Source organism: Macrotis lagotis, chromosome 5 (assembly GCF_037893015.1).
Source record: "Macrotis lagotis isolate mMagLag1 chromosome 5, bilby.v1.9.chrom.fasta, whole genome shotgun sequence".
Taxonomy (NCBI): domain Eukaryota; kingdom Metazoa; phylum Chordata; class Mammalia; order Peramelemorphia; family Peramelidae; genus Macrotis; species Macrotis lagotis.
Genome location: NC_133662.1, coordinates 223,458,854 through 223,474,025, shown reverse-complemented (window position 1 = coordinate 223,474,025; position 15,172 = coordinate 223,458,854). Strand labels below are relative to the sequence as shown.

Sequence of the window (15,172 nt, the reverse complement as noted above, 5' to 3'; positions counted from 1 at the left end):
TTGCAAGGCAATGGGGTTAAGTGGCTTGCCCAGAGCCACACGGCTAGGTAATTATTAAGTGTCTGAGGCCGGATTTGCACCCAAGTACTACTGACACCAGGGCCGGTGCTTTATCCACTATGCCACCTAGCCACCCCAAAACATACTTTTAATAAAAAAATGTTCTAAATATTAAGATGTTTTATTTCATCATTGGTGGTGCTTTTGTTTTTACAGAAGAAAACTCCAGGGCCCCCATTTGGAACTCATATTTGGAAAGGTTTATCCATAGGCAACATGCACTTGGCTTACCTACCTGCACCTATCCAAAAATGCCCCAAAGTGCTCCAGGTTCGGCAATTCATTCAACATGAGGTCATTAAGAATGAGCTGAAACTAAAGCTACAGTTTTCCCTTAAGGTAACTGGAACCATGAGGTCATTATTTGACAAAAGGAGAAAGGTGCTTCATTTCTTTTCGAGGGTTGGAATTGGGCATTATCAGCTCTGTTTCTTGTATCTATTCTTTTCATTTACATTGCTGTCATTGTGTATATTGTTCTAATTCTGCTGTCTTTACCTTGTCTCAGTTTATATTTTGTCATTGTTTTTGAACTCTTCATATTTGTCATTTTTATAATAAATTAATACTCCACTCTATAATACTCCACAATAAACATGATTTATTGAGTCAGTCCTACCTTATTTTCAGTCTTATGCTAATATGCTGCTTTGAATATATGTGATGTTCAATGCATAAATTGCCAGGCCTCATCTTCATAAATTAAAATATAGCCTCAGACATTTACTAAGTTTGTGACCCTGGACAAGGTGCACAAGTATAGAGAATCTACCTAAAATATTCGCATGGCTTATTGGATCAACATGAGAGCATTTCAAGCCTCTATTGACCTGATCAGTCACAATTGGATACAAGACTCTAACATAGTGATGTCATTTTGGTCATCTTTGAGCCTAAAGGGCAACCACCAATCAACTGAACCTGGACAAGTCACTTAATTCTGTTTGCCTCAGTTGCCTCATCTGTAAAGGAAGAAAATGGCAAACTACTCCAGGGTCTTTGCCAAGACAAATCCATATGAGGTTATGAAGAGCTGAATGTGACTAAAATGACTTAACAACATTGTATAAAACATTTGTGTTGATCTCCTTGAGGCATGCTTCCAGTAACATGATCTCTGGATCAAAGAATATGAGCAGATTAACATCTCTTCCCACATAATTCCAAATTGTTTTCCAGAATGATTGGAACAAATTATCAATAGTCTTTAAATATACCCATTTCTCTGCATCTCTTTCAACTTTGAACATTTCTCACATTTGTCCTATTTGCAGCTTTCTAAAAATACTCACATGCAATAGCTTTCCTAATATGTTCTAGAATTTTTACATGCTTTGAAGTCAAGCTCACTGGGCTATAGCTAGAAAATTACACCTTTTAAAAAACCAACAAGGTAACATTTATCTTGGTGTTAGCTCCTCTGATACCTCTCCTATTCTCCATTGTTTTCAGAATTCCCTAACAAGTGGCTCAGTAATCAGTGACCTAGGACAAAGTTTATTCAGGAACTCCTTAAGGGAATCAAGGAACTCTCTTTTCCTTAACTCATTCAAAAAGCATTTACTTAGTACCTAATGAATAGAAGGGATCAAGATAGGCATTGGTGCTACAAATACAAAAAATTGCTTCTGTCCTCTAGAGGATTATATTCGACCAATAGGAAGCAATATATACAAATACCAAAGACACTCAATGTAATTTGAAAAACAAGGAAACACCTACTGGCTTAATTAGAAAAGGTTTCAGGTAAGAGGTGGTACCAAAATGAACCTTGAAGGAAGCAAGAAATTCTAAGAAGTAAAAGTTAGGATGGAAAACATTCCAAGCATGAAAGACAGACTGTCTGTAAAAAGGTGCATGGGGGGGGGGGGTGGAATGTTATATATATGTAATAGATAGAACAGTCAGACTAGAATGGAGAACACATGTAGGGAATAATGTGAAACAAACTCCGAAAGGTTAGACAGATTATGATTGACTTTAAATATCAAATAGAGAAGTTTGCATTTTAACCTCTCATCAGTAAGGGATTGCTACAGTTTTTTTAAGCTAAGGAGTGACTTACAAAGTATACTACTTCAGGATTATCATTTTGGCAGTATCATCCTGAATGAAGAAAATAGAGAGAGGAAAAGAGTGGAAGAGGAATTCCAATTAGGAGGATAAACCTAGGGTGATGTATACCTGTAATCTCTGCTATTGGGGAAGTAGAGGCTGAAGAATCTCTTAGCTACAATGGGTTAAGCAAATTGGGTATTCCTACTAAGTTCAATATTGATATGACCAGCCATTTGGAAAGAGAGACTAGGAAGTTGTCTAAGGAGGAGTAAACTGACCCAGGTCAGGAAAAGGAGCAGGTCAAGGTTACTTTACTGATAAAAAGAGACTAGACTGATGATTGACCCTGTTCTTCTAGCCTGGATAAAATAGAACTAGTCTCAAAAAAGAAAAAAGGAGGCTACTACAAAAAGAAAAAAGAAGGCTTTTCCCCTTGTATCAATGTGGATATTCTTTCCAAGCTTGTCCAGGTACTTCATTATCAACGATACCCTTGGTGACTGCCTATTTCCTTGTTTGTGTGATTAAATGGTTCAGTCTTATCAACTTCTCATTTAAATTTGGATTATTCTCTCTCTATCACTTTGTTCTATCCTTTATTGTCTGGAAAATTTTTCCCCTTTTCCCTGAAAGATAAAACAAATTTGAGCTTATTGATATGACTTCTCTCCATCATCTTATTTAGCTGGTATAGTAGTCCTATATTTTTCTTTGCCTCTAGTATCTCTCTCCTTTTGTTTTTAACCTTTTCAATATCCCTTCTATCCATCCATCCATCCATTCCATCTATGACTGGTCCTGTCATTGTCTTAGAGTTAGTGCTCTGACTCTCTTCTTGCAGGATCATGACATACCCACATGTTCACTCTTTTTTCTACTTTCTCTTCATCTTCTAGGTTTATCTTTTAAGTTGAAGCTGTCTGATGAATGCCTTGGTTCATCACATAGTCCACTCCCTCTCTCCTTTTCCAGTAGAATAATTCTCATATTCAAAATTTTCTTTCTGAGAACTTCCCATCTCTCTCATAGACTCCATGTACAATTCTTAATCAAAGAATTTTATCATTTATCTGAACTTTTTGAAATCTTTTTTTTAACACTGAAGATATCTTTGCCCAGAATTCATCTTATATTCTATCACAAACTTGAAGATGGTGTAATCAGTTCCTCCCAAATTTCATACATCAGCAGCCTTATTCATTACAATTTTCTCTCATTTTTTGAAAAATGAAATTCAAACTCTTTTAAAAGCAATTCTTTCACCTTGGAGGAGGAACAGTGATCAGCAAAGTCAAGCTTGTATATCTTATCTCAGGACTCTCCATCCTACATCTTCCAGAACTCTGGTGGAGTACTCTTACAAGATGATGGCAATCTGTACTGATATTCCTCTTCTCCCTCAGCTAGGGGGGAAGGGAAAGAAGAGAAAGCTGTTTGATCATCCTAGCTGCTAGCCAGTCTTCATTAACATCATTTTCTTCATAATCAAGTTTCTAGCCATCCATATAAATGATCTTTCCATTTATATTCATATGTCTTATTGTCAATGAAAAACTTTGTATCTGCCTATGTTTTGGTTTGTGTGACTAATGCCATTGAGCTCAGGGATTTTGTGACTCCACTAAAGAGGCAGAAAATATCCTCCTTTTAGCATGAGCTGAAGTGAGGGGTAAGGAGGGGAAATGCAACCCACTTAGTTTTCCACAGGCTGTGTATGTGTATCAATAATATATGTATATAAGTATGTATTTAAAACCATAACTGCTAGGCAAGGATAAATAGTGGAAAATGTAATACAATGATGAGAGTCCAAACTTGCTGTTTCTCATACATAATTTTGCTCTTCTATGCCTATGTGTGGTCTATTCCCTCATTCATTTTTGGAATACACTCCCACATCATTACCTCCACCTTTAATATTCTGTGATTGATGAGTCCAATGCTTCCAAGTCTGTGTTCCATATACAATCAAATTTGCCTCTTTACCTTTATAAATTAATGTCCATTCTTTGTCCATGTGATCATTCAGAGACCATAACTTTTATTATTGTTATTATTATTATTATTATTATTACTTTTATTTATTATCTCCATAATAAAGTCACTCAAAATTTCTGCTTCTCTCTTTGGTCACTTGACTTTGATGGTATCTAACTTGGCAAATACAGAAGGGAAGTTTTCTCTTTTTTATCTTAAAGTCCTTTAGGGCAGACTCATAGGATTCCAAATATGTATGTTTTTTATAAACACTGACCAAGAAAGCATTATTCTTCATGGATTTTAAGTGGTAGCCCCAAAATCAAAATCCCCAATTTCTTTAACCAGCTGTTTAACTTCTCAAGATCAGCTTTGCTTTCCTAATCAAAGAGTCTCAGAGCTCAAAAGGATCCCATATACTATCAAGTCAACTCATCTAAATACTTCTCCCTGAACGTGATCATCTGGTCCAGAGATGTCAAACATACATCTCTCATGGGCTACATGCAACCCACTACACTAAACCAGGTTAAAATACAAATGGACAATATCTAACGAAATAAATAAAATTCAGTAAGACAGAGATAATACTAACATGTTGTTCCTAGTCAATATGCAGCCTGGAGGGATACTTATGTATTTAGTGGCTCCTCCATTTCTATCTATTTGACACCACTGATCTACAACTTTTTTCTTCTATTTCATTATACTATACAGATCATTCCTCCTTGAGATGTCTCTACTCATTAGTTTTTCTTTATGTCACTCCAAAAATGGTTTCTTTAAAAACTTTGTTTTGCTCTTTTGGGTCAACCAGAACCAAGACAATGTAGCTAGGTGACAAATTGGATAGAATAGGGAATCTGAAGTCAGGAAGACATCTTCCTGAGGTCATATCTGGCCTCAGACACTTAGTAACTATGTGACCCAGGGCTAGTCGCTTAATCCTGTTTGTCTCAGTGTTCTCATCTATAAATTAATCTAGAGAAGTAAATGGCAAGCCACTCCAGTATTTCTGTCAAGAAAACCCCAAATGGGGTCACAAAGAGTTGGACATAACTGAAACAAATGAACAATAATAGGACCAGTATTATCCCTCTACCACAATGACAGGCTTCATGTACTTAATAAGGATATTTATCCTATCCTCTCTATACCTTATTCTTCCAGACTAAGCATTTCAATTTTTACATATATTATGATCTCAAGGCTTTTCACCATCCTGGTCACTCCCACTCTGGATCTTGTTGAAAATAAGGCCTTTTTGTTATAATTTTTACAACTGAGTGCCATGACCTGTAGCATGTTAATCATGCAGGGAGCTCTTCATTCTAAGAGAGGGTCTCTAGATAAGCAATGGTAAAAGTGAAAATTTCTTCTAGCGTATAGGATTATACAACAATTGCATCTCATAAGGAGCTCACATACTAAAAGGGAATAGCATGTAAACAACTATGGACATACAAGATAGACAGATAGACAGATAAATCTAGATATAAATATATATCTAAAAATCCATGGATGGATGTATATATACATAGTATATATGGTATAAATTATATATTCTTTCCTGTAATAAATGAAAATTGACTACTAAAGTTAAAGGAAAACTATTGTCTAGAGAGTCTTTGCCTTTTTGTTTCATGGATCTTTTTGGCAATACAAACAGTAAAATCTATGAATGCCTTCTGAGAATAATGTTTTAATAAGGGAAATGCTAAATTTCTTTTGGAGAAAAATTGTTAGGGAAAATGAAAGATATACGTATTTTTCCCATCCAAATTCACAGATCCCTGGAGATCTCTAAGGGTTCTATAGATACTAATTTAAGAATCTCTGCTATATTTCCCACAGCCAGTGAATTTGACACCCCCTAAAAGCTCCAAATATTGCAACCTGAGTCTACTTTGTTTAATTATTGAGAAAAACCATTACTCTTTTCTTGAACTTTGCTATTCCTGTTGATCTAGGATTACATAAACCACATTCTAAAGAAGGAGGATGAATTACAGGAAATGACCATCAAAGACTCACGGTCAGAAGAAGAGCGAGGCAATGCTGCAGACCTGCTCAAGCTGGTGATGGTGAGTGAATTTTTTACTCAATGTCATTGTTTGATGAACCATGTGCTAAAGGAAAGTCTCCTCACTAATATGATGCCACGCTAAACACATTCTCTCCCCTCTCCTTAAAGTCTCTCACTTCTGCAGATATCTCCAAACATTCCATTGAAATGTCCAGGTTTTCTTAAGGATCTCATTTTCAGCTTTTAATAGGCTGGACAGGGGTGGCGTAGTGGCATAGTGGATAAAGCACCTGCCTTGGAGTCAGGAGTACCTGGGTTCAAATCCAGTCTCAGACACTTAATAATTACCTAGCTGTGTGGCCTTGGGCAAGCCATTTAACCCCATTTGCCTTGCAAAAACCTAAAAAAATAGGCTGGACAGTCTTTGAATTTGATGATTTTTCACTGTCTTCAGAAGAACATCTATTTAGGGAAACAGAGGAAAAGAGACCTTTATTCCCAATATTTTTGCCAATAACTTGAAAGAAATCTTATTTAATAAGTTATCAAATATGAAAACAAAGGCTAACAAGTTACAGTGTCACAGGACAAAACAATGGACCAAATTGTTTTAAAATAAATAGCTAGGCAATCAACCTTGATTCTGCACTTTCTATGTGACAAGTCCTGGGAAGCTCTGGGGGATACAAAGAAGGGCCAGACTCATGGTTCCTATGTCAAGGAACTCCCATTCTAATGGGGAAAACAATTACCTACATCCAAGATAGGTACAGTTTAGATGAGAGGAAAGCACTAGAAAAAGCCACCTGAAGGTGAGCTTTGAGCTGAATTGTGAAGGCAGGTCAGGTAAGTTAGTAGGTGTATGTGAAGAGGGAGAACACTCAAAGCAAGGGTATGCTGGAGCCAGCTCTAACCATCCAATCATTAAATTTTTTGGTGTGAGCATTTACACCTCAGAAATAGGCAATTACTTTATTCATTGTTTTTTATTATCTAACTTGAGAAAATGTTAATAATATGAATTCAATTTGAAAGACCATGTGCATACTTTTTTTTCCTAGAGAGTTCTAGTATGAAATATTTACTAGCACAGCCCTGTATTATCCTCTAAACTTGAAATCACCAAGAATACAATAGAAGGCTCAGCAGCCTGGAGGGCCTAGTGTTTAGAGGCTAATAATAATAATTAAAATAATTGCAACATTTAATAGGTTAGTGTCCAGAACAAAGAAGGAAATAATCATGCTGATCTCTTCCTTGATCATATCATATCTGGAGAGCTATGGTCAGCTCTGAGCATCACAGTTATAGATGATAAACTAGAGTATATCCAGTAGAGGACAACCAGGAGGATGAAGGAATTCAAGACTATCCCATCTGAGATCAGGCTTAAAGAGAATATTTAGAAGATTTAGGGAAGTGGGAAATATAATTGTTTTCAAATATAGGACAAGGCTGGAGTTATCACGTGGTTGTTGTTGAGTCATTTAAGTTGTGTATGATTTTTCATGACCCTCTTGGGCATTTTCTTTGCAAAGAAATTTGCTATTTCCTTCTCTAGCTCCTTATATAGATGAGGCACTAAGGCAAACAGGGAAAAGTGACTTGCCCAAGGTCACACAGCTAGGCAGTGTCTAAGGCTGGATTTGAACCAAGGATTTGAACTCTTCCTAAGTGCAGGACTGGCCCTCTATCCACTGTACCACCTAGCTCCCCTAGGTGTTTCTCTAATAGTATTATTATTTTTTTGCTTAGCCACAGAGCATAGAATAACGAGTAATATGAAGCAGTTGAAAAGATGCCAATTTTAGCTCACTGTAAAGAAAAATTTCCTAATTATTAGCACTGTGCAAAGATGTATAATGTAAGAAGATTGTAAGTTTCTATGATTCATATATCCAGGCAATGTCTGAATAACCACTTATTGGGGTTATAGTAGAGGGATCCTATTGAGATATGGTTAAAACTAGATAATCTCCTATATCCCTTCCAACTCGGAGTTGCTATGGTCTTGAAGGCAATAAATATGTATATGTTAAGAAGATAATATCTATCATATACTTGTATGCATAAAGAATATATATGTACATGTATGTGTATGTTGGGAAGGCAATATATAATGTATGTTTATAGACACATAAATACATATTTATATACCTTTAAAAATAACAAGCACTTTTTAAGAATCAATGAAGAAAAAAATAACACCTAAATGAAAAGGGTACTGGATAAATGATAAAAATGCAGTTAATTCATTTAGGATTGTTTCCATATAGATCAATATTGACATAGTAAAAGAATAATATTTGGACCCAATTTTGGTTTTAAAAATAATCGTCTTATTGAAACAATTTTGTCTTCACCACAGTCTTTCCCTAAAATGGAAAAAACCAAAGAAGATCACTTTAATGAAGGTAAATGTTAAATTGTATTTTATTTAAAAAACTTAAGAGTTGGCTACATAAAGGAAACTACATTGAAAAATAGTATTGGGGGATTTCATGTACAGTACTTCTTCTCTGCTCTAGCCTTAATACATTTGGAACTTTATTTTCAAAAGGTTTCTTTCTAATGAATAACTTTTCCTGTCTCCTAACTAATTTGTAACATCTCTCATATACTTTATATAAATATACTTGATATAACAATTTTATAACATGTCTTATTCCTATTCTAGTCTCAGTCTATTTCAAATGAAATGTCAAGACCACTACCCTAAAGATAGACATTTCTTACTAATTTTCTCCCTTCTTAAACTAATCCATTGCAATATTTCATTCGCTCACACTGTGTTTCACACTTAGATAAACTGATAGACTCTGAAAAGATGACGTTTAACAAAGGTAAATGAAGAGTCCTTACTTGTTGCTTTTCAGTCATTTTTATTGTGTCTGTCTCTTTGTGATTTCAGCTGAGGTAAGTAAGGTTAAGTGACTAGGGTCACAGATATTTCCTTAGGTAGGATTTGAACTCAGGTCTGTCTGACTGACTCCAAGCCAGGCACTATCCACTGCATGTCTTAGATTTTAAAAACACACTGCATGAGTAGAAAATGTGAAGTAGAATTGTAGATGTGTGACTAACAGAACTTCAAATTTGAAAGAATTAAGCATCACATTTAGTTGATCTTATTGACCATGGGGGCCTCTGATAGAAATGAAATGTTATTGTATCTTGGAAATAAGATAAATCTTATATGAAGAAGAAATGAGGGGATTTTTTTGCTCTCCCTGGCTGATTTCTTTTTTTCCTTAATAGTATTTTACATTTTCAAATTACATATAAAGACAATTTTTAACATTTTTTTTAAATTGTGAGTTCTAGATTTTCTCCCTTATCTCTTTCCTCCCTAAGACAGTAAGAATTTTAAACAGGTTATATATGTGCTTTTGTATAAAACATATTTCCATATTGGTCCTGTTGTGAAAGAAGAAATAGACTAAAAGGGCAAAAACCACGAAAAAAGATAAAGTGAAAATAATAGGCTTCTATCTGCATTTAGGCTCTAGCCGTTCTTTCTCTGGATATGGATAATATTTTCCATTATGAGTCCTTTTAATCATGAGTCTTTATTTCCTGGTTATATTCTTTAAAAATCCACCCATAATTTCCTGGGCTATTGCTGCATCTTCCTAGTTATAGTACATGGATGAGAAGGAAGAGAAAGACCAAAAAATGCCCATCTTCAGAGTGGCAATCAAGACATTTCATCAGAAATTATCCAAGAAGAGATTGTACCCAAGAGCGCATCAGGAAAAATGAACTCAAAGATTCTTTCTGGTTATTCTGTTTCCTACCCCTGACCATGACCCTCAGGGTACAGATTTATTATCTACAATTCTAGCACCAAGGACAAGGCTTTCCTGACTAAGAAGCAATTTGGCACAGTAGAAAAAGGGTTAGGATTGGACTAAGGACCTAGATTCAATGCCCATGCCTGAGGTTTCCTATTCATATTTTCTGATTATTTAATTTCTCTGGACCTTTATTTCCTTTTGTAGAAAAGAGGTGGATTAACTGACTACTGAAGACTCTTCCAGTTCATTTTTATAATAATATAAACATTTGAATGAAGTTCATTACTATTGGGACTTTTTCACTAGGTCAGGGTTTTTTTTGGGGGGGGGAGTTGTTTCATTCTATTTTTGTTTTTAAGGAAAATTCCATGATATTCCTTATTATTAACTGGGTTTTCAGACAGACACTTATGAAAACTGGGTTAAACACTGTCCTTTTCAATCATAGGATTCTGGGAAGTCAATAAACTTCAGGGAGGCAGTTGATGTTAATTTTGGTTGTGATCTATACTAAGGGGAAGTGGATATTGAACTTCCTTTCCTTAATGTTGCAGTACACCTGGCAGAATTGTACAGGCGGGCAGTGGCTAGTCCAGAAATGTCAGCCAGAATAAACTGGGATAAGTGGAGGTAAGATGATTCTTTTATTATTCTGAGCCATGAGTCAAAGCTCTGAGGGTTGACTTTGTGGATAGAATGCTACCTTGGAGTCAGGAAGACCTGAATGCCAATCCTGCCTCTGACATCCATTGTTTGATATGGGAAAGTCATTCAATATCTGTGATCCCTAGTTCACTCAACTATTCATTAGCCTTTAATATCTGTTGTAACCACATCACTGTGTTATTGCCATTCTGAAATGAAATAATGCTTATAAAATGCTTTACCAATTATAAGGTGATATATCCATGTCAACTATAATAATTAATAATGGTATGTGTACCATTTATCATTTCTCATTTGTAAATAATTTATATTTTTAATGAAAAATAGAGAACAAGGTTAATTTTATAGCTCAGGATTCCATGCTACAAGTTACAAGCTCTGACCTGGATCAGAATATGCAAAATCTATTTCCTTTGCTTAACATTTCATGAAATGGGGGCTAGTTTCCTCCTAGTTTTGAATAGTTTTGTAATAATATTGACACTGCCTTGACTCTTATTTTCTTCACTTCTTTCTTTCCCTTCATGCAGCTATCCCAAACCCTCAGAACGGTGGAAAGAAAAACTGGAACAGAACAGGTATGATGACCAATTCAAAGAGGTTTTAAGCCAATCTCCCCAACATGCTTCAAGCAGGCCTGGGTCTTTTAAAAATTGCTCCTCCTTGAGACTTGAGACTATCTAATTATAGACTGGGACATTCTGTGTACTTATTCTGAAATTCCAATGTACATTTTTTCCAGAGTGACAGTGACCTGCATTTCAGATGTCATACCTAGTTTTATGTTGTTGAATTAGTAGAAGAAAGAAACTGAAGACTGAGAAAGGGAATAGTCTTCCAACCTTTCCTGTCATTCCTATACCCCTAGTCATTGCCTGGTTATGCCATCAATTGTATATTTATTAAGCATTTATTGTTTCCAGGCTGCTATTCAAGGAACTAGGCAATCTAAGGTTTAAATAAGATATAATTCCCAGCTTGATGGAGATTAAAGCCTTCTAAACTCAGTATTTATATCAATGCTCCAGTACCCATTTTTCATCAATATTAGTTTTGTGTTCTCCCCTTCCTGACAAACAAACTTTATTTCTAAACCAGACTAAAAGCTTCTTACAGCAGTAACTATGTATCTTTCACAGTACCATAGATGATCTTTATGGGTTTATTATCTCAAATTTTTACATGAATGTCAACATCAAAAGGGGTTTTAATAGTCAAAAGTGTGATGAAAATTAATAAAGATTGTGCTCTACCAGCTTGGATTCCGAAGAACTCAAGGTCACCCCCGTGCCTCATTGAGGTTTCAGAACAGGACATTGTGGAGTCCAAACTGATTTTATTATATTTTGCAAATACTCAAATGTGTCCCCCTTCTGAATGTACTGTGCTGTAGCAACATTCACCCTATCTCTTCTTTTGGAAACCTTGCTTTTATCTTCAACTCTTCTTCCTAACCCCTGTACACATCCAAACAGCTATTGAGTCCTCATGATTCTACTGTGATTTCTTTGAAATTCATCCCTTCTCCCTATTCTACCATTTACGTTACAATAATCTATAATCCACCAAAATTATCACAGTACCTATTCATTTCCTCTTCCTGCCAATCTATCCTTTGTGGTCCTACCAGGGCAAAAAAAAAATTGCTTATGAGTATTTTCTCGTTTAGAGTCTTCTCTGGTTCACTCTTGTTTATCAGAAACATTTCAAACTCCTGAGTCTGACATTCAAGGTCTTCCACAATCTGATACCATCCAGTCAACCTTTCCAGCTTTATTGCATATTGCTTTTTTCCATGTGCTCTATGTTCTAGCCAAACAAAATACATCTGGTTCTGCTTTCTTGACTTTGTTGGTGCTTCTTGCTTTTACTGAATGTCTTTGATCTATAACTACCAACAACCAATTCCCCCAGGCTGGTCTAGCATCTTGACTCATTCAAATCTTTACTATCTTTTAAGGCCTAATTCAAATATATCTTCTCTCCAAACTTTCCTCAATCATCCTAATCACTAAAGATTCTTCTTCAACCTGAACCTGGCAAGGTTCTTGGGTCATACTTTAAATAACTCTCTTTTTGTATCACATATATCATATATCTTTTGTATATACCATAAATAACATGTTATAGCATATGATATATGATCTATATCACATGCAAATATCAGATTGAATAATTACACATATATACCTTGTCTCTCCAACTGGGTTATGAGTGCCATGAAGGCAAGGATTTTACCATATTTGATTTTCATAGAAATCACAAAGTATAACATAGTGTTTTTCTGCATATAGCAGATATTTAATGCACATTTGTCACAGCTGAATCTTTTTAACTCCTAAGGTTCTATAGTGTTTAGAATACTGTCTGGCACATACTAGGTATTAAATAAATGTTTACTGACTGACTGACTACATATATCTAAGTTGTTTTGAATCTTAATGGGAGTCAGTTTTCTGAAAAGGGAAATTATGATTGATCTTAAACATATCTGGGGCAATCATATATACACCAAAAAAATAAAATTAAATAAACCAAAGTAATTCAATTCAAAGACCCATTAAGTTCTTGATCTTTGTCATTTATGCCATTAATAATCCCATATCTTTTCTGGAACAATTTGGGAAAGGGATGATATGATAAGGTCATATTCTTTTCTGTGACATTTTCTTTTCTTTTACCAGGAAGGAAATTGAAGAAACCAAAAGCTGCTTGGCAGGGATGAGGAATCATATAATACCACCATATTTCCAGTCTGAATTTGGCAAGATATTTATGACTCAGGTAATTAACTTCAGTCTAATGCAATAGTTTAAGGATTCCTACATTAGTCATTAGTTGTTATATAAATCTTATTAAATAAGGTTTAAGTTGAACTTTTCTGGACATTAGCAAAAGCAATGTCTACCCTGGCTTCCTCAATCAGTCTTAGTCCTCCAAAGCAGTGTTCTTTCAGGACTCTTTACAAGTCAATGGAGGAAAAAAATTTTTTTGATTCATGAGATCATTGATTTAGAGCCAGAATGGACTCTAAAGGTCATATAGTTCAATACCATCAATTTATAGATGAGGACACTGAGGCCCAGAGATAGTAAATAACTTCCCCTAAGGGAATACATTAAGAATAAAGTCACCTCCTCTGACTTCAAAGACAGTATTTGCCCCATTGCTTAGTTTGTGCCTTATCCCCCAAATCACCTTGGGGAGTGCCTCTACTTTTTTCCCCACTCTGACCCTGACCTACTTATCCTTTCAACCATCCTCATATAAACTCCTCTAACAAATGAATATTTTCTCATAATTTGACACAGTGGAAACACCACTGGACTAGGAATTAGACAAAACTCAATTTTAGTATTTATTCTACCACTAACTTTCTGTGATAACTTTCTATTTGGGTTCAATGAATTTCTCTCTGGGTCTCAAGTTCTTCATTCATAAAAATGAAATGGAAAAAATTCCTTATAAGTCTAAAAATCAATAATTCACTGACCCTGCCATTCCCAACAGTAATATCTGTTAAGTCTATATTTTGAATCCTTAATGCCCATGAAAATAGATCCCAACCAGAGGATATTTCTTCTTCTAGGCCAAAGCCTCCTAAGAAAATTATAAGTAACTCAACCATCCCCATCCCTCCCTCCTCTCCACCCCGCCCCCCCCACACACACATCAGGTGGAAGTTAAAGAGGAAGCACCATTTTGTCTTCAAAAGCAATTGGGGTAGTTAGCATAAATTACAGTGGAAATCATCAGTCTTTGGAAGACGCTGTCACAAGCATTTCTTCAATAAGTTTGAGTGCCTTATTTGGACTTTCTTTAATATAGAATGAAAACTGCTCTAAAAGATTTTCATTAATTATTTAGCTTCATGTTGCCTCCTATCTTCCTTCTTAGTGGCCTTGTGTATAAATCTAAGTCACATCCATTTTAATGTAATTTTTCTTTTTCTTTTTTCCAATTCATATGCATTTATTTTTTTCTCTCCTCCACCCTCCCCAACTGAAAAAGAAAAGAAAAGAAAAAGTGAAACCCTTGAGACAAATATGGATTGATAAAGCAAACCAAATCCCAAACTGACCATATCCATTGGACTTCTTGAGTCTATTGCCTCACTGTGCAATGGTGGGTAGTGTGGTTCATTTCTCTGGAATCATGGTTGACTGTTGCACTGATCAGAGTTGAACAGTGTTGTTGATATTGTAGAAATTGTCCTCTTGGTTCTGCTAATCTCAACTAAATTCCATCTATTGACTTTTCTTTTAAGTATCATAACTTGGAAGTTATTTCTAAAAAACTTCCATCCGTTCAAAAGAAATTGGAAGATCCAAGCAGAAATTCTTCTAGAAGTACATCTGATGTTGATCCAGGTGACGATTTCAATGTTATTTTCCTGTTATCCAACCTAAATAACATCTCACCCCCATACATAAGCTGGGTCATTCTTTTTTACAAGCCAAACCAGTTCCACACATATAGATGACATTGTACAGAGAGAGTGAAACCTGAAATCAGGAATAATTGAATTCGGATCAAGCTTCACACTTAACAAGCTGGACAGTCACTTAGTTTCTGTTTGCCTCAATTT

The 15,172-nt window shown here is 35.4% G+C and overlaps 1 protein-coding gene across 3 annotated transcripts in view; it reads left to right on the top strand.

Annotated features, from left to right (window-relative positions):
- SPAG17 (sperm associated antigen 17) overlaps positions 1–15,172 on the top strand; it is a 248,143-nt gene that overhangs the window by 206,732 nt on the left and 26,239 nt on the right. Inside the window, exons 36-42 of one of the 3 annotated variants that reach the window (XM_074188555.1) lie at positions 217–399; positions 6,066–6,179; positions 8,490–8,535; positions 10,473–10,548; positions 11,115–11,162; positions 13,269–13,368; positions 14,852–14,954. In XM_074188555.1, the coding sequence (XP_074044656.1) occupies positions 217–399; positions 6,066–6,179; positions 8,490–8,535; positions 10,473–10,548; positions 11,115–11,162; positions 13,269–13,368; positions 14,852–14,954 (670 nt within the window). Of the gene's footprint in view, positions 1–216; positions 400–6,065; positions 6,180–8,489; positions 8,536–10,472; positions 10,549–11,114; positions 11,163–13,268; positions 13,369–14,595; positions 14,823–14,851; positions 14,955–15,172 lie in introns of those variants that run through there. The other 2 variants (XM_074188556.1, XM_074188557.1) reach the window with 2 other exon arrangements.